Source organism: Mytilus edulis, chromosome 1 (genome assembly GCF_963676685.1).
Source record: "Mytilus edulis chromosome 1, xbMytEdul2.2, whole genome shotgun sequence".
Classification (NCBI taxonomy): Eukaryota; Metazoa; Mollusca; class Bivalvia; order Mytilida; family Mytilidae; genus Mytilus; species Mytilus edulis.
The window spans coordinates 42,215,753-42,235,834 of record NC_092344.1 but is presented as its reverse complement, the minus strand read 5'-3'; the positions used below and the strand labels follow the sequence as shown (position 1 = coordinate 42,235,834).

Sequence of the window (20,082 nt, the reverse complement as noted above, 5' to 3'; positions counted from 1 at the left end):
TTTATATTTTCATATATGAATCAACAAAAGATAAGCTATGTTATTGTAAAAAAAACCCACCTTCATCATGTTCATAGATAAAACCTAATGTAAAAAACATCATAAATGAAAACTTACTGACATTTTTTTGCAAAATTTTATCACAACTTGCCAAAAACAAAGATTTGGTAAGTTTATGAAAATTGGGCAAATTACACTGCTTGTCAAGATTTTATTCTATAACACTTGAAACAATTGATAGAGAGTTTTGGTTTTTCTCTAAAATTTGGCTGTATTATTATTTTTAGTTGAAGAACTCAACATAGATAAAAACTGAGCAACACAAATCTAGGTTCTTCATTGGTCAAAACTTAATAATGACAGCAAGTGTTCTTACTTTTCTCTGATTGTCACTGAAAAAGTAACCATGCCTGATGACCTCAATTAAAAAGAATATATTATTTCTTCACAGATCATTGGAAAAATAAAAAATATAAAATGTTGCCTACTTCTTATTTCACCATTGAATCATATGCAATACGATATATCTCCATTCTTATTTGTTAAAATTAATATTCGTTAGGGTGTGCTAAGGGCCTTAAATGGCCATTTATTTTTACTTAAACTTTAACTTTTGAATAAAGATATTCATTTATGTCTGTTTTAATGTTGGTTTGATACAAAGTTTCATTTGAGGTGAAACAAAATTAAAAACAGGTTGTTTTCAAGCCATGATGTCACAACAAATGCATTTATTCTGATGCAGAAAAGGCCCTTTTACTTAGTTACTGAAAAACATGCTTTTGTCAATATTAAATTATTTTTTTTTAACATCAATTAACACTACCCTCAGAATTGTTTTTATTGATGAAGTTTATATTATTTATTTTAAGGTTCAGGATGGAGTGGATTCATTTTTATTCCAACTTCTTGTTTTGGGAAGCCTGACCACTAGTTATGGATATGTTTGGAGGAAGTCTGTCATGGACTATTACATCATTGAGTCTTTGAATGTTTTAGTCAGAGATCCTTTCACTCAGGTAATTACTTTGCAGTAATGCTGGCATTTGCAATTTCAATTATTATTAAATTTCTTGGTCAAAAATCTGAATCTGAATGTCCTAATGTATACATACTTTATATAATTAGAGATCTATTAAAGTTTTTGGGTCAAGAAATGAAAAGTTTTCAATGTTTAAAATTTTACATTGACTATTTCTTTAAATCTCTGACATTTGATGAATATTAAATGAAGCAATTTTGTAAACATATTGAAAAACACCCATTGTTTTAATGTGTCAGTTGATTGAAAATAAAGGATTGAATTAACTTTGTTATATCACAATAAACCAAGGTATTATATTTAATTTCAACAAATGTTTTAATATATTTAAGACTGAAATATTTACAATGGAAAAACTGTAAACCACTCTTCACAATGGATAATTTGTTAAAAGTTCAATTAATTTTATAAAAAAAAGTTTGTATATAGATATAAAAAGAAGATGTGGTATGATTGCCAATGAGACAACTCTCAACAAGAGATCAAATTATGCAGTAATTAGCTTCTATAGGTCACCAATGAACAAACCATATATGGCTGATCAGCTATAAAAGGCCCTGAAATGACAAATGTAAATCAATTCAAATGAGAAAAACTAACAGCCTTATTAATGTACAAAATAATTATTGAAAAACAGAGGCGTTTTACACAGCAACAAACAACAACCTCTGAAGTTAAGGCTCCCGAGGTAGGACAAAGGCTGAACTGAAATGAAATTAATCAATGCATTACATAGATGAATATTGAATGTGAACTTACTGTGTGTATCTCCATATTTTGACTTGGAACTTTTAAAATTGCTGTTATTTGTTTGTGTCGGTCCATCAAATTGCTGTTATTTGTTTGTGTCGGTCCACAGGGCTCACGCTACCAGGCGACTTGGGCGAAGAAGTCGCCTTCCCGACCGTCACTTCGCTTTCCCCGACCCCCAAAAGCGAAATCAAGTCGCCCTGTTCTTGACGATACTCGCTTTCAGTCGCTTCCGTCATCGGACATTTTAAATTTTTACCAAGTTGATGAAACATCATTTTTTTATTGATAATTAAAGAAATTCAGACATAAACAATTCAATATATTTAGGAAAGAGGTTGAAGCATTGTCTTCGCAGTGTGTAGCAGGTTATTTGATAAAAATACAACTTTTTATCACTTCGTGCATTTTCGCAAGTTCCGGTGCTTGTTACTCGAAAAGGTACATCAACCTAAATTTCGGCGGCAAGATAAGTTTGTTACTTCATTTAAACGTGATAAAAGTTGCCTCCAGTAAATGTTTAATCCATTTATTGCATTAAAAACGTCATGTTCCTTTCCAAATAAGTTGTCAAACATCGTTTATTTTTGTAAATTTTCTTGCATTCGTCCGCCATTGACCGATTTCTAAACTACGGATCTGAACCGGACCAGCTATGACCGAAATCCGTTCTTTTACAATAATTACTACGGACGCATGGATGGAACAGCTTTCCACACACATTAAGAGACTTTTGGTTACATCTTATTAATTGGTGTATATAATTCCCTATATTTTTTATGGATTGTTTCAAACTATTGATTAAAGTTGCTTAACTCTGAGACTATCATACTAATATCAATATATTATGGCCCAGCTTAATAACTTTTATATTTTTTTATGAGAAACACTGAATTTCATACACAAGATAATTTTAATTAAATTGTAATTGATATATTATAATTTCTTTACATTTTTTAAAATAATTGGTTTTTTTTTTAGTGCTAGATATTTAGTTGGTAGTTTCTCACAAGAACCTTAGTAAAACTTAAACAACTTTTTATTTCAAATGTTACTTTAATTGTATTTATTTTTACTCAGATATGAATTGAACAATATAAAAAGAACATTATTTACATATGGCCCTTTATACTATTGTAAAATCCAAACATTGTAGCGCACCGCGCGAATGAGCACTTCTCTTTCAAATCTCACCACTTCTCCCTATCAGTTTCAAAAAGAGAAGTCACTTCTCCCTATAATTCTGAAGTAGTGTGAGCCCTGTCGGTCCATCAAATTGCTGTTATTTGTTTGTGTCGGTCCATCAAATTGCTGTTTCATTTCTGTAACTGTGTTATTGTTTTGCAGGACAGAGACCTGAAATATCTGCATAATTTTTTACAAGTTCTACCTCATGTTATGTGCAGATCTCCAAAAGAAAGCCTCATGATTCTAACTGGAAGAAAACCTCAAAACTTCTCAGAACATGACAGACTATTTGATACTCAAGAATACCAAAGTTCTACCTTCCAAAGACCGTATCAGTGCCTTAAAGGGCTTGGTGTCAATAATAGACAAGATGCTGACCATCCCACCAATCCAGATGATGAAAAAAGAAATTGCCTTCTGATCCTTCTAAGGTTTGTTTTAATGCAATGTTTATGTAGCTTATTGCAGAAGATATGTATTTCAAACATGTTTGCAGAAAACTTATATCTGCTGTTAAATACCCAAATCAGTGAAGATCATTTAATACAATTTATTTTATTGAATCAAAGTGGCAAACAATTTGGAGCCATTTTTTCTATAATAAAAATTAAAAGACTTACCAATAAATATGTATTTTTGTAGATATTGTGGAGTGAACGATCCCTCATGGTCAGAGTTGCATCACTTTGTTAGTTTTCTAAATGCCCAGTTGAAGGATTTTACAGTTTCAGTATTCTGTAGTGCTGCTGCTCAATCAGATCTACCAGGATTTCAAAAGTTTGTATTGAGATTTCTCATACAGATGTCTAGGGTAGGTAACACGGTTTTTACACTGTTTTTTATGGTTATCTTAATTTGTAATGTGATATTCAAGCTATAGCATAGGACAATATAATTAAGGCAGTCATAACAAATTGACTACAAAATTGTATAAGCACATCCTTATACTGTGGATTCATTTATTTTCGTGGGTACCAATTTTCATGGATTAAGGAAAACTTTCATGATCATGAATATGTAATTTTCGTGGTTTTGAGAAAGTCTGCATACAAGCCTATAGAAAATTTATCATTCATTGAACATTTAATTTCGTGATTCACCTGTATCCACGAAAGCCAAAAAATTGGTATCCAACAGATATTAATGAATCAACAGTATTAAATTAACATCTCCTTCAGAATCCCTTGACTTTTGCAATATTTCAGATTGGAAATACAATTTAAAAATTCTTTTTTGCAGGATTTCTCAACTAGATCACTTGTGATAAGTGAAGAATCCCCAAGCTGCCATGTGGTAACCAGAGGAGACAATAATGAGGACAATGATGATATTATACAGCAGTATCAGATGAGGCATAAGTGGGAAGCAAGGTTATCAAATGTTTTCTCTAATTCTGAACTGATATATCTTTTTCCTAACAAGTTGATTATTTTTATTTAATCAGATTGTGTTGCGTTTATTCACTGGTCAAAATTTGATTATGACGTCAAGTGTTCCTGCTTTTCTCTGAATTTTCCTATTGTGATGTCATGAAAAAAAAGCAACCATGCCTGATGCATCTGCATAGTCTGTTTACAAAAATTTAGTGAAACAGTTTCCACCACCAAATCTTGTGTAATACGATATTTATCCAACCTCACAGTTAAATTTGAAAATTTAACTGTCTTAAGGTCAAGTTACAGTAAATGGGCTATGTCACAGATTTCAGTAAAATTTTGCATACAACTCTGGCTCGATGAACTTCAACTGAAAATCGAAAAAATAATGCATTTATCTCATTTATAATTTATAATATTACTGATTGAGTTTCTACAAAATTGGTGAACATTTGTATAGAAAGCACATAAAATCTGCAAAAAATCTTCTAAAATTTGCCTTGAAATCGCCAAATTTCTAATTCTGCTTCATTAAGTTTTTGTGTTTTGGTCTGTTTTTCTTATACTATATTTGGTGTATGGAATGATTGTAAGGTGTACATGCCTAGCTGACAGGTGTCATCTGACCTTGACCTCATTTTCATGGTTCAGTGGTCAAAGTTAAGTTTTTGAGTTTTGGTCTATTTTTTAATACTATATGCAATATCGGGATAGGTCAACTATATTTGGTGTATTGAAATATTTTATGATATATATGTCAGTCGCGAAGGTTTTATTTGACCTTGACCTCATTTTCATGGTTCATTGCTAAGTGTTAAGTGTTTGTGTTTAGGTCTGTTTTTCTTGATTTATAAGCAATAGGTCAACTACTATTTGTTGTATGGAAGAATTGTAAGCTCTACATGTCTGCCTGGCATGGTTCATCTGACCTTGACCTCATTTTCATGGTTCATTGATCAATGTTAAGTTTTCTTGGTTAATGTGACAGTTGTAATAAAGCTTTAAATTTAGGACAATCAACATAATATCAATGATAAGTAAAGAAGGCGAGACATTTCAGCGTGTGCACTCTTGTTAAGAAAAATCTATGGAGTAGAATTAGAGTTTTGGCGATTTTAAGACAAGTTTTATATGTTTTTTCTGCGATTTTATGTGCTTTCTATACAAATATTCACCAAAATTTAACAAATCAATCTGCAATAGTTCAGATAAAAAAGTGATAATGCATTATTTTTTTGATTTTTATGCCCCACCTTCGATAGTAGAGGGGCATTATGTTTTCTGGTCTGTGCGTCCGTTCGTCCGTTCGTCCGTCCATCCGTCTGTCCGTTCGTCCGTCTGTCCCGCTCCAGGTTAAAGTTTTTGGTCAAGGTAGTTTTTGATGAAGTTGAAGTCCAATCGACTTCAAACTTAGTACACATGTTCCCTATGATATGATCTTTCTAATTTTAATGCCAAATTAGAGTTTTTACCCCAATTTCATGGTCCACTGAACATGGAAAATGATAGTGCGAGTGGGGCATTCGTGTACTGAGGACACATTCTTGTTTTTTTTTCAAATGTAGTTTACCGAGCCAAGAATGCATGCAAAATCCTAGCAAAATCAGCAAAAAATTAAACATTTGTTTTTTCATTACAAATTTTATTTATTACACTATTAGTTATTACTTTATAATATGGTACAAAAATCACCCAGACAAATCGATTTGGTTTGGCCACAGATGATTATAAAAATGTTGATATCATTGAAAAAGCTCCAAATTATCTCCCTTTGATGCAAAAATGTCATTTTTTGACGTTTAAATTAAAATATCTTTTTTAACTCATTGGTGACCTATATTTTTTATTATTGTTTTCAAACAAGCTGTACATAAACTAAATAATTGTAAAATTTAAGCGATTTCTGTAATTTAGTTCTTTTTTTATTTAGATTTTACCAATATTTCTCCTATTAGTTCAACAGAAAAAAAGGACATTAACAAAAATGTATGCTTCTTTTGGAGGCAGATTGGGAACTTAAATGAACGGTGACCCCATATTTTTATTTTATATTTCTATTAGGTATAAGATAAAGTTTAATCATAGAAAAAAATAGCAAAATCCTATATTAGAAAAAAAGTTGATTTAGACCCACGAGCCCCCTTAAGGGCATACAAAACAGTTTTGATCCTGTATTTACATTTTGATAAAAAATTTCCATATAGACTATTTTTTACCCGATTAAATCAAAAATGTAATAAAAAATATACCTCCATGTGCTACTTTTTGAGTAAAATGAGTTCGAAATTTAGTATATTTGCTCAAAATTCGGATTTGTGGCCGTATTTTCTCTTTCAAAAGAAAGACATAACTTTTTTGTTTTTAAAGTTAAACACAAATTGTTTTTTGTTAAATAATTTGTAATTTTTGTATTTTATAAGTATCCTAAAAATTTATACATTTTTTATTCAGAAATAACTCATATTTATCAAATGTTCATGAATGTAGAAAAAAACATCTTTTTTTTGCTGTTTATTTATCAAATTAAAAAAAATTGCACTTTTTACGTTTTCATGAAAATTGGCACACTTAATCTTCATTTTACTTTAGCAACGTCATTACCTCCCCTGTTACTGTATTGTATGCCCTTAAGTGGATTAATATTGTATCACACCCAATGCGATGGTAGAATCTATACATCTCTTAAAGTTTTAGAATTTCATAACTGGTTTAGCTCTTGAAAGTTATTATATTTAAAATAAAATGTTTTTGATTAAAACTGCCCATATGGGTAATTAAAAGGTAAATTTCAGAAAATTTTTATCAGTCATTAGCTCACCTTTCCTAAAAGGAAATGTGAGCTTTTGCCATCACTTAGCGTCCGTCGTCGTCGTCCGTTCCTCGTCGTCGTCGTAAACTATTTCAAAGATCTTCTCCTCTGAAACTACTGAACCAATTACAACCGAACTTTAGCTGAATGATCCTTAGGGTATCAAGAATAAAGATTGTGTTTTATTTTCCATTTTGTGAAAACACATGGCCGCCATGGCTAAAAATAGAACATGGGGGTAAAATGCAGTTTTTGGCTTATATCTCAAAAACGAAACCATTTAGAGCAAATCTGACATGGGGGTAAAAATGTTTATTAGGTCAAGATCTATCAGCCCTGAAATTTTCAGATGAATCAAACAACCCATTGTTGGGTTGCTGCCACTTAATGGGTAATTTTAAGGAAATTTTGCAGTTTTTGGTCATTATCTTGAATATTATTATAGATAAAGATAAACTGTAAACAGCAAAAATGATGAGCAAAGTAAGATCTTCAAATAAGTTTCATGACCAAAATTGTCAATTGACCCCTTAAGGGGTTATTGTCCTTTAATGACAATTTTTCACAATTTGTTCATCATATTTGCTAACTTTAAAAAATCTTCTCCTCTAAAACTACTCAACCAAATTCAACCAAACTTCAACTGAATGATCAGTAGGGTGTATAAAATAAACTTTGTGTTTTATTTTCTATTTTGTCAAAAAACATGGCCGTCATGGCTAAAAGTAGAACACAGGGTAAAATGCAGTTTTTGGCTTATATCTCAAAAACTTCAGCATTTAGAGCAAATAAGACAAGAAGTTAAAGTATTTATTAGGTCAAGGTCTACCTGTCCTGAAATTTTCGGCCGAATTGGGTAACTGGTTTTTCAGGTATAATGCCCCTGAATTGATGATTTTAAAGAAATTTTGCAGTTTTTGGTTATCTTGAATATTATTATAGATACAGATAAACTGTTAATAGCAAAAATGTTAAGCAAAGTAAGATCTACAAATAAGTCAATTTGACCAAAATTGTCAGGAGTTATTGCCCTTTAAAGACTTTTTTCACAATTTGTTCATCATGTTGACTTACTTTAAAAAATCTTCTCCTTTGAAACTGCTGTATCAATTTCAGCCAAACTTAGGCTAAATGAGTTTCAGAGTATCTAGTATAAATTTTATATTTTATTTCCTTGTATGTCAAGAAACATAGCTCCTATGGCTAAAATAGAACTCAGGAGAAAATGATTTTTTTTTTTTGCTTTTGAAGAAAATAGGACGATTCAAAGAACATTTAAATAAATTGAAAAGCCAAAATAATCATTGATGAGAAATTTAACCAAAAAAATTAAGGTGAGCGATTCAGGCTCTTGAGAGCCTCTTGTTTTAGCCTATTCCTAGGGGAATCATTCACGACTGCTAAATATGCTTAATGTGTCCAGGCCCTTGATCTTGTTAGAGAGTCCCCTTAAACATTGGAGCATTGGAGTTTTTTGGTCAAGGTAGTTTTTGATGAAGTTGAAATCCAATCACTATGAAACTTAGTGCACATATTTCTTATGATGGGGTCTTCCTAATTTTAATGCCAAATAAAAGATTTTTCCCCATTTTCACGGTCCATTGAACATAGAAAATGATAATGCGGATTGGGCATCCATGTACTAGGGACACAATCTTGTTAAACTTTAAATAGTAAATCCATAGGAATTTCTAACCTGTTTCTGTATCCCTATTATAAGTTATATGGTTTGCTTCTGACCCCCTACAGATCCATTGAGGGTAAGTGAAATTCATAAAGGATAAGACTGAAGGCCAAATATCCTATGCATTTTGTAGAAAAAAATAAACAATGAAATACAGGTTACCATATATTTAATTTTTAAAGAATGTTTTGCATCGACCATAATTTGTTACAAAATAGATTTAATTGTTCAAGGATTCAAAATGTGTCTGACAGAAGATTACCAAACAAATTTCTTTTTTTTTTATTACAGACCTCACCCATACTTATTTTTTAACCCAGACCATCACAGTATGACCTTTCTAGGTTTTTATATAGATGCAGCAACAGGAAATCTTATTGATCAACAAACAGGAGAAATACTAGTACCAAACATGATGGACCAAAACTTATTTCAATCATTAAAGAGAAACCATGTTAATTTGATAGAGAGTTTTGATGATCTACCAAGGTAAGAATATTTTACTTCTCACTGTTTTAGAGTTGTCAGTAGAAAGTTGCAAGTGTTACACATTTGGAATTTTCTATTCTACAAGAAATCTTTGTAAGGTCTCACAAATAACGAGGAACCCAGTTTGGTGGACTTACATTTGTGTAGAAATACAAGTTATGTACAAATTAAGAAATAATTCATGGAAGCCATAGATTATTGGAAATTAACACATGGCCTGGGCCGTGATATTCAAATTTTATCCAGAGCGTTGTTTACAAAGGGAAAGAAGCACGTCATATTAGAACTGTTATTATATCTTTGGATGGAGCTATATTGTTACCACTATGTCTGTTTATTTGTCCAAAAAATATTTTTGTCATACTTTTGTTAGTATCTTTTGAACAGAATAATATCTCAAAGGAGACAATCATGATCAGCAATAGTTAGCCAATCAATTTCATCTCTTGATGAATGGCTCATTGTAAACATGCAAATAATCGAAATGTGGAAATGTTGTATTGTCAAAATTGTAAACCATATTAAACAAATATACTGTATATGATTCAGTTGTCTATTTGAAGAACAATAATTTAAGCATGAATATGTTATGTTAAAGGCAGGAGAAGATAATAAAACTATGTCAGGTGATGGGATTGGAAAAAATATATGATCCAGATGAAACCTATGAGCTGACTACAGATAATGTGAAAAAGATGCTGGCAATACACATGAGATTCAGGTATGTCCAAGTTCTTTTAAGTTAGTTTTTGAATGATAAGAGCCAAAAGCTATACAATTTTGGAGAAAAACTTGCGTTTTCAAGTAGGACTAAATTTGAAAATACATTCATTTCCCATGATGCAAATAAATCAACTTAAAAGTGGATGTTGAACTTAAAATTGATTTACATTCAACATTGGATAAAACAGCTTATTTTAGATTTGTTTCACAGTTTGTATCATTGTAGGTAATTAACCCTTAGACTGCTACACGCGACTATTGTCGTTCCGATAAAGCAGTCCGCTACTGCTACGCGCGCCTATAGTCGTTTTCCGTAACTCGTTTGTTTACACAGTTACCATGGAATGGGCGGAGTCAATATTCATGAGATTGCGGCAGTTTCGACTTGTATGGATTCTGATTGGTTAAAAATCTGCGTTCTTTCGAGTGTCTCTTGACTTTAAATCAGGTATAAGCAATAAAACCGAAAGGGAAAATTTTTGATGAAAAAAGTGACAAAATGGCGGATATTTGGAGAAATGGCCAACACGTTCAGAAGTATTTCAATGATAACGATTTAACAGCGGCGGCCGATAAAAAGGATTTGGACGAGAACAGAAGATATAATAGATGGAAATAGAAATATTCTATCAAAACTGCGAACAGAAGACTTTTAAAGCGAGAACCACCGGGATTCCCAGACCTTGTCCAAAATGGATGACATGAAACAGGATTTGCGATGTTTATCATTTCGCCTTTCAAATGTGAATCAATATTGACTGACATCGATAGATCCGAACTTTAAGTTTGTCAAGATTATTTATTGATGAAAGCTATAACAATGAACTTGTCGTATAAATATATTTGTACATGGAAGTAAAAGTCGGCGCAGTGAAAGTCGGAGGAAAATACCGGAAAATATTTGTATCAAAAAGGCTGTTGGTTCTAGAAGAAACTTTTTTTTTTGATAACCACAATGGAACTACAGTTCTTAAAAGAGATTTTTATATATTGGTTCAATTCTGAAGTCATGGATACTTTTACATTGATGGATTCGTTAATAAAACAGGAACAAAATAAGTTTACCTTTGTTTACCTCTATTTGCACCTGTACAGGTAAAAAATGACCAGAGACTCACAAAAAATAAAATAAATAAAAAATACAGAATCTAACAATACTTTTTTATATAACTTTTATTGATGAATATTCAATATTTACAAAGATACAGCAATTGTAAGTGAACATGATTATTTCATCAGTGATTAAAATTTTATTCAGCAATACACAAAAGTACAATAGAAATGAATGCAGCAGTCTAAGGGTTAAGTAATTTTATAAGCAAATTTTTTTTTTACATGGGAATCCCTTCTTGTTTTAGGGATTTCTCTAAACAAATCAAAGTTTATGTCATTGCTATTATTGGGGTTAGGTATCAAATGCTCTTCAGGAATACAAAATGTTTGATCCTGACATTATTGATGAGTTTATTGCTCCACTAGTCTAGTTATAGTTATTCTTATAGATATTTATCTCAGTTTTGGGTTGTAAAAGAATAATGGTGATACATTGTATAACTGGATTTATTTCACTTGACTGGGCAGAGTTTAACACGTTTGCTTATCAAAGATCAGTCCTCCCATATACAGGTGTTTTGGGATAAACTCATCAATGAAGTGTCCAGTTATGCCATTAAAATATGTAAACAATATATGTGTATTTGCAAAATAAATAATTAGACACAGCCGTTTATATTCTTGTAAAGCCGAGGGAAGGGGATAAGTTGTAAATAGAATTGATTATTATCAAGGAATGAACAATATCTCTATTTGTTCTGCTTTTAGGTGTGACATTCCAGTGATCATAATGGGAGAAACAGGTTGTGGAAAAACTCGCCTAGTAAAGTATATGTGTTCTCTTCAACAACCTCCAGGAATAGATGTGCAGAATATGATATTGATGAAGGTTTGTGTTCTTTGACAATAAACACTATTCTGATGTTTGTTTTGAAAAGAATAAATAGAAATGCTCAAAGGCTATGTGGCCAAATTTTTTTTCTTTTACATTAAAATTTACTAAGATTCCATCTTTCTATATATAGTGCAGGCGATTTGGTGTCACGATATCACAGAAGCATGGGTTCCAATCCCGGCGAGGGAAGAACCAAAAATTTGCGAAAGCAAATTTACAGATCTAACATTGTTGGGTTGATGTTTAGACGAGTTGTATATACATTATGTACACAGCCATGTATCACCATCATTGATGGCGATCCGATGGATACATCTGTTGTAGAGTTGTCACTGACTCAGACGTACTTATAAATATAATTATTTTCTGTGACTGTATATTACATTAATTTGTAGGATCCTTTACTATAGATAATTTAGCTGATCTGTAACAATAACATCTTCATGCCTTATATATCATGTACTGTAGTACGCCGCTAGATTAAAACTGACAAGGAAAGGTAACACATATATATATATATATATATATATATATGGAAGTGTTTAACGACCTTGACTGGCTATACAGCCCTCGCACGGTCGGTAGGTAACACACAGCCAGCGAAAGCTCTTTTATGAGAGCCCAGGGGGTCGTGTGGTCTAGCGGGACGGCTTCAGTGCAGGCGATTTGGTGTCACGATATCACAGTAGCATGGGTTCGAATCCCGGCGAGGGAAGAACCAAAAATTTGCGAAAGCAATTTACAGATCTAACATTGTTGGGTTGATGTTTAGACGAGTTATATATATATATATATATATATATATATATCTGCACATGTGAAAATTATTTTTTACGCCTATATATATATATATATATATCCATTGTCCTTGATATAAATAAGAAAATGTGGTATGAGTGCCAAATAGTCAAACCTTCCATCCAAGTCACAATGTATAAAAAGGTCATTTTCATGGTACAGCCACTGCTTGAATTTTGACCTATTGTGAGTTTTAGGATAACAATATTTGGCATATGGGTTCCTTACAAGGTATGTATGTCCATCAAGTAGGATTCACCTGACCTCAACCCCATTTCATGGATATGTGATCAATGTTAAACCTATATCTTTTTAAAAATGGAAAGTCCGCAATTTTTTACTTATCATTTAAATATGTTCATCTTAACATAAAAAACACAATCACAAAGTTTTAAATTTATATTTCTTCTAATAACGGAGAAAATCAAGTATTTGTAACTTTTTTGCTTGACCTACTAGAGTGGGTAGTGACGTTTATTGTGTTTTATTAGAGTGTGTATATTGTTTTGTAAAGTCATTGTATATTTCTCGATTTGAGTAGAATTTTACCTTGCAGCAATTTAGCCTCAGGTGTAAACAGGTGTGAATTCAAGCGTACACAGCTGTGAATGTTATCATTTCGAATGAATTAACAGAATGGGTACAGCAAGTTTAATACACCGATGACAATAGAGAAACAATAATTTAATTGTATAAATTTATTGAAAATAAATTTTTAATTTTGGAAGTGTATACAACATAAAAATGGAACAATTTCCGATTACGTTCTATGCAATTAGCATAAAATTAAAATATTACAGTACTTTTAACCTTAAAAATTCAATGTTGCATTTCCCAAATAAAAATAATTGCACATCTGATTTACTTTACCGGAATTTTTTAACTTGTGTTTAAATCTGGCGATTTTTAAATGCTAATTGAAAAAAGTGCAACATGCATGATTTTATTTATTTTCTTTTCAACATTTCGTTCTTACTAATTTAAATTCATCTGACAATCACTAACTAAATTATTTGTGAAAAGAATGCTAATTATCGTTTATTTCATTAAAGGATATACATATATTATAAATCTAATCTAATACATTATTTTGTTTGAGGATTTTTTTTACAAGTTTTTTTTATATTCTATGCATGATAATTGTGTGCAATGCTGAACAGGATAGCGGTCAATTATCCAAATTGGTAGTACAGTAGTTGTAATAAAAGGCATATCTTAGTAATGTATAACTGCTGTTGACGATTTTATATAGAATAATTCGTCCCAACCTCGTTGTTCTTGAAAAATCTTTACTTGTATACTTGTAAGTTTCCTGACGTATAAGTGCCATTGAGGATGAGTTCCAGAGGTCCTTTCTACCAGACAAAGCAGACTAGTAGCGTTTCGTTAATTTGATTGTTAGGACAGACGAGGCCAACCACTGGTATACAGATAAACAGAATTACCATATAAGCTCATGTTGTCAACACTGTCAGAGAAGAGTTCCCATCGTCGAATGGGGTACATGAAGGCTTCCAAGAATGAACAAGTGACATGTCTGACTCTAAACAGTTATATTTATATATATAGTAAACGGACTTAACAGTGACCTATAGACATCGACCGATAATTGTTCTTGATATTTGAAACTGCATGCATATATACATTTTTGAGAGTGATTATTTATCTTGTGTCTGACGAAAACTAAATGCCTGCATGGTTATACGTTAATTTTGGTTTGGTGAGTGTTCTCTCAAAATAGTAATTCAAAAATTGTTTTAGTGAGATGTAGATTCACACCAATACCGAATTCAGTCTATATATTTCACAAGTATATACCACGGAGAAGATCTGAAGGTATATACTACTCCCTTTTTGTTTGGGTGTTAAACATCGATGTTTTACAGCAATATCTAATGAATAAAGTGATGATGGTAAAAAGAAATATGAGCGTGATGTGGCAAATATTACATGATCTCGGACCAAGAGTTGTCAATCTGTATTCCAATACAACCATATTGAGTAGCTAGTATTAGGTAAACGGTCAGAAAGTCACAGGACAAAAAGTCACAGGACATAAAGTCACAAATTTGGTAGGACAAAAAGTCACAAATAATATGTTGATAATTGTTTGAATATATAAGAGAAATATCTTGAAATATTTACTTTTTAATACATATATTCATATTAAAGTTTAGGAAATGTGTCATTATACTTGAAAAATGAAGATTAATTTAATTTTAATCATGCAAAAAAAAGATTTCTTGGCACCATGAAGCCATTTAAGTGCCAAGTCACTTTGACATTTTGTTTTTTTAACAATTATTTGATTTACTTTGATATTTTATTGATTAATTTTGTTTACAAAGTTAGATTTTATACAATAGTTCAAAAGGAATACAAAAATATTTTTGTAGAAATAAGCGTTTTTATTCAAAGAAAATAGTCGGAAAAAATGAATTGTGACTTTTTCTCCTGTGACTTTTTGTCCGTGACTTTTTCTCCTGCATTCTAGTATTACAGGGTTCTTATGTCGTTTGACTCCTACACACATCTTTTTATTTAAGATGTATGAAAGGTTCTCTCTCTATATATATATATATATCGTATGTAATAATAACTATAACTATAAGGCAATAACTAAACGGGAATGAAGATTTTTTTACACAGTTTACACAATCATTAATAAAGAAACACAGCAACACTACGATATAACAAATGGAAAACTTTATTATTTTTAAGTTATAACCATGCTATGCAGACATCAAGTAATTGCATGTGAATATCAATTCGGAACACGATGTGTGATTTTGTATAAATTAAAAATATCAAAGCAAGCAATAATAACTTGTCATGCAAACATTTGCAGACACAAATATGTGGTTCAATAAATGTTACCTGATTGTGCACACTGTGTACATCAATAAAGAGACCATGCATGAACCTGTATTCGGTGCTTTTCATTTGCGCCAATTGGCATTTCATTTGCGCCAAAAAAATCTTTCATTTGCGCCACAAACCATATTTCATTTGCGCCAAAAACTAAATCTTTTATTTGCGCCAATATTACAGGTAAGTACAGGTAAATACGGGTAATAATAGTATAAAACATAATTTTTTGCAAAAAAGTCTTTTAATAATGAAGAAACAAATTCCTCACAAATCAGTTATCAAAAAATCATACAAGTTATGCTAAAACCTCGATAAAATCATACAAGTAATGCTAAAATCATACAAGTAATGCTAAAATCATACAAGTAATGTTAAAACCTGAATAAAACCTTGGTAAAATCATGAAAGTAATGTTAAAACCTTGATAAAAACAGAACAGAAAGCACTATACACTGAAGTACATTATTGAGACATTTGTTAGCACTATAGTAAAGTTACAAGTCTGTTCTGGCACAAAATTTATAAGCAACGGTCTTGATGTAGTCATGCCTTGAAATTTCCCCTCTTAGGTGCATGCCATGTTTCTCCATAAGATAGTCAGTTTTCTCTTTCTCCCATCGTCGAACTGCAGCCGGTGTGTCCATAGATCTCATTTTAATGTATGTTGTTGCCTGGATCTTTTTTACAACGTCAACATAAATAAACAGAAGCAGCCTTCAATTTGATCAGGCGGTAGGTATGGTAACCCAAAAATTATGATAACCATTTACCAATTTCGCAGGTCTGTTCCTTATACTCGGTACTTAATCCAAGACCTTGAATTTTCCTCCAAGGTGAAATATACAGCAATTGATTTTCGATCCTGGCAACATTCGCAAAATAACCTTTGAAGGTCTTGCAGTTATATCACCAGATGCTTTCCGAACTCTGACTCTGAGTTGTTGAGATTCTACTTTCTTCTGGTTTACTCCATAGTTGTGCTCGTTTAAAGTTTTTATAATTGTTTTGCTGTCCGCATCAGTCGTAATCCTGGCTTTACCAGTTTTTTTGGTACACCTGAAGGATTTGTCTCCATTTTTTAAAACATTTGATAACCTATATATGTGGTCATCAAATATCACAGAATTCTTTCCTCTGTTTGTCTCAGATTTGACTATGTCCATCTTGACACCTCACACTGGACTGGTCATGTGAACACTATATATATAATTATAACCTTAGTGACTCTCAGTTTTGTATTAGAAATGAGTATGAACTCACACATATATCCAGGGGAAGTTATGTACAAACAAAAAACAAAATAAATCGTAAATAATATTTAACTTTTCCGTCATACCTGTAAAATGGCGCAAATGAAGGTTTTTGTTTTGGCGCAAATGATATATAACCTTGTGGCGCAAATGAAAGGTTTGATTTTTTTTAAAAATTGGCGCAAATGAAATGCGCCCCCTGTATTGTTTCATTGTGTAATACGAATTTTAGTCGACAGGATGTCACTGGAATACACAGGGACATGTATCGAATATATGTCCTTGGAATACCTAGCTGAATTTGTCACTCTGACATTACATCTAACAATAATTCTGACATACCTTTTGTCAATTCGGGAGGAAGCCAAAATATATATCTAATAAGATAACGAAATAAAATTTAAAAAGGAAACAAAACCTATACATTTTTCACTGAATATACCAGATAGGGTCACACATTTTACTGTAAAGTGTCTTTATAATTGACCGTTCTGAATTAATTCCGTATATCATTCAAAGATTAGTTAAACAAACAACTCTTTTAATAAAGAAATTGCAATGTCCGATATTTCGATATTTACATTTCTATAACCTGGCAGTGGAAATATTATATTACATTTGTGTATCAACATATTATGTCCAAGCTAAAGCTCTTCCTAACATCGCTCCTTGTCAATAACCGTTGAATAACATAATTAAAAAAAAATGTTATTTATAATAGTATAACTTTATTTATTTGAAAAAATACCTTGTCTATATACGGAACTATTCTTGACATAAATCAATGTACTTTAAATAAAAGAGGCATACTAATGAATCTTTTGTATATAATTGATTGTTACAAGAACACTGCATTTGTCTTTCTTATAATTGAAACTTTTCTTCCTCATCAAATCTATATATTTTTTTATCAACGAGATCTTATCATATAAGGATTTGATAACTACAGCTATCAGCACTGCTAGGTTATTTTGTTATTAAAAGAATATAATAACCAATCTCCCTCGAAAGAAGGTTGTTCAAAATGGTCTTCACACACCAACTTAAGCTTGCTATAGATGATACTTTTTGCTATTAGTTTAAGGCTGCACAATCATGTCTTTCTTGTTTTGTGGGATCTGGAAAACTATGTACACTTTTGTCACAACCCTACACTTGACAAGACATTTTAACACTGTATGACGTCTACTGCAATACCAGATTGATTGATGATATCGCACGGTCAGCAAATCCCCGATTCTGTTTGTTCTTTGTGGTTTATAGATATCACAAGAAGTCGCGTGACTTTTTATATCAGACATGCCGACAAGATGGCAATTTCCAAGAACTGATAATTAATTTCAAAAATCGATTTTGATCTCTTTACATACAGAATTAAACTTTTTTATTGATGAACATGTGGTTTTTTATGCTTCAAGAACAAAATATCAATTTTTCATTTTTTTGCAGAGTTTCCCTTTAAGACTTTCAACATAAAATCAGTGGTCAGTAAAGCAGGCCAGATATTTCAGTATGTGCACTCTGTTTGAAATCTAATTATATCCCTAATCATGGAGTTGGTAGTATGCTACAATATGTATTGAAAGCAATTTCATTTGTCACAAATAAAAGCCTTTGATGTTATGTAAAAAACTACATAAACTAACCAGATAAATGCATGAAATTACAGGACTTTGCATTCCTATATATTTTATAGGTACATGGTGGAACAACAGGTTCTGATATAATCAGAAAGGTAAAACAGGCAGAAAGCATTGCTAGAGAGAATTCTATGCAATACCTTAACATGGACACTGTACTTTTCTTTGATGAAGCAAACACTACAGAAGCTATTGGGGTCATCAAAGAAATAATGTGTGACAAAACCTTAGGTGGAAATCCAGTGCAATTACATAAAAGACTGAAAATAGTTGCTGCTTGCAACCCTTACAAAAAGTATGTTTAATGCTAATGATATCAGAGAATATTATAAAACTGTAGTCATTTTGTACTACAAATAACTTTATGTCATCTTAAAAGATTCATTTTTGTCTAGCCTGCAACTATTGTTGCATAAAGCTCGACATAGGGATAGTGATCCAGGGGCGGCGGCGTTAGATAACTTCTTAAAAGCTTTATATTTTAGAAGGTGGAAGACCAGGATGCTTCATACTTTGTATATAGATGCCTCATGTTAAGAAGTTTCCGTCAGTCACATGTCCAATGTCCTTGACCTCATTTTCATGGTTCAGTGACCACTTGAAAAAAAAGTTCAGATTTTTTGTAATGTTGAATTCTCTCTTATTATAAGTAATAGGATAACTATATTTGATATGTGCGTACCTTGCAAGGTCCTCATGTCTGTCGGACAGTTTTCACTTGACCTCGACCTCATTTCATGGATCAGTGAACAAGGTTAAGTTTTGGTGTTCAAGTCCATATCTCAGATACTATAAGCAATAGGGCTAGTATATTCGGTGTATGGAAGGACTGTAAGGTGTACATGTCTAACTGGCAGGTGTCATCTTGACCTTGACCTCATTTTCATGGTTCAGTGGTTATAGTTAAGTTTTTGTGTTTTGGTCTGTTTTTCTCATACTATATGCAATAGGTCTACTATATTTGTTGTACGGAATGGTTGTAAGGTGTACATGTCTAGCGGGCAGATGTCATGTGACCTTGACCTCATTTTCATGGTTCAGTGGTCAAAGTTAAGTTTTTGAGTTTTGGTCTTTTTATCTAATACTATATGCCATATGCCATAGGTCAACTATATCTGGTGTATGGAAATATTTTATGATCTTTATGTCAGTCGCGCAGGTTTTATTTGACCGTGACCTCATTTTCACTGTTCATTGCACAGTGTTAAGTTTTTGTGTTTTGGTCTATTTTTCTTAAACTATAAGTAATAGGTCAACTATATATGTTGTATAGAAGCATTGTTAGCTGTACATGTCTGCCTGGCATGGTTCATCTGACCTTGACCTTATTTTCAAGGTTCATTGGTCTTCGTTTAGTTATCTTGGTTAATGTTAAGTTTATGTGACAGTTGTAATAAAGCTTTATACCTATGACTATCATCAACATAATATCAATGATTAGAATTGAAGGCGAGACATTTCAGCATGTGCACTCTTGTTAATTATACATGTGCTCTGGTAGTATGGGTACACCT

At 31.8% G+C, this 20,082-nt stretch overlaps 1 protein-coding gene across 1 annotated transcript in view; it reads left to right on the top strand.

Moving 5' to 3' along the window:
- Positions 1–20,082, top strand: part of LOC139482742 (E3 ubiquitin-protein ligase rnf213-alpha-like) — a 305,645-nt gene that overhangs the window by 148,470 nt on the left and 137,093 nt on the right. The window contains exons 28-35 of the mRNA XM_071266815.1: positions 873–1,019; positions 3,140–3,411; positions 3,623–3,791; positions 4,220–4,350; positions 9,141–9,338; positions 9,937–10,059; positions 11,883–12,003; positions 18,625–18,863. Coding sequence (XP_071122916.1) covers positions 873–1,019; positions 3,140–3,411; positions 3,623–3,791; positions 4,220–4,350; positions 9,141–9,338; positions 9,937–10,059; positions 11,883–12,003; positions 18,625–18,863 — 1,400 coding nt within the window. The remainder of the gene's footprint in view (positions 1–872; positions 1,020–3,139; positions 3,412–3,622; positions 3,792–4,219; positions 4,351–9,140; positions 9,339–9,936; positions 10,060–11,882; positions 12,004–18,624; positions 18,864–20,082) is intronic.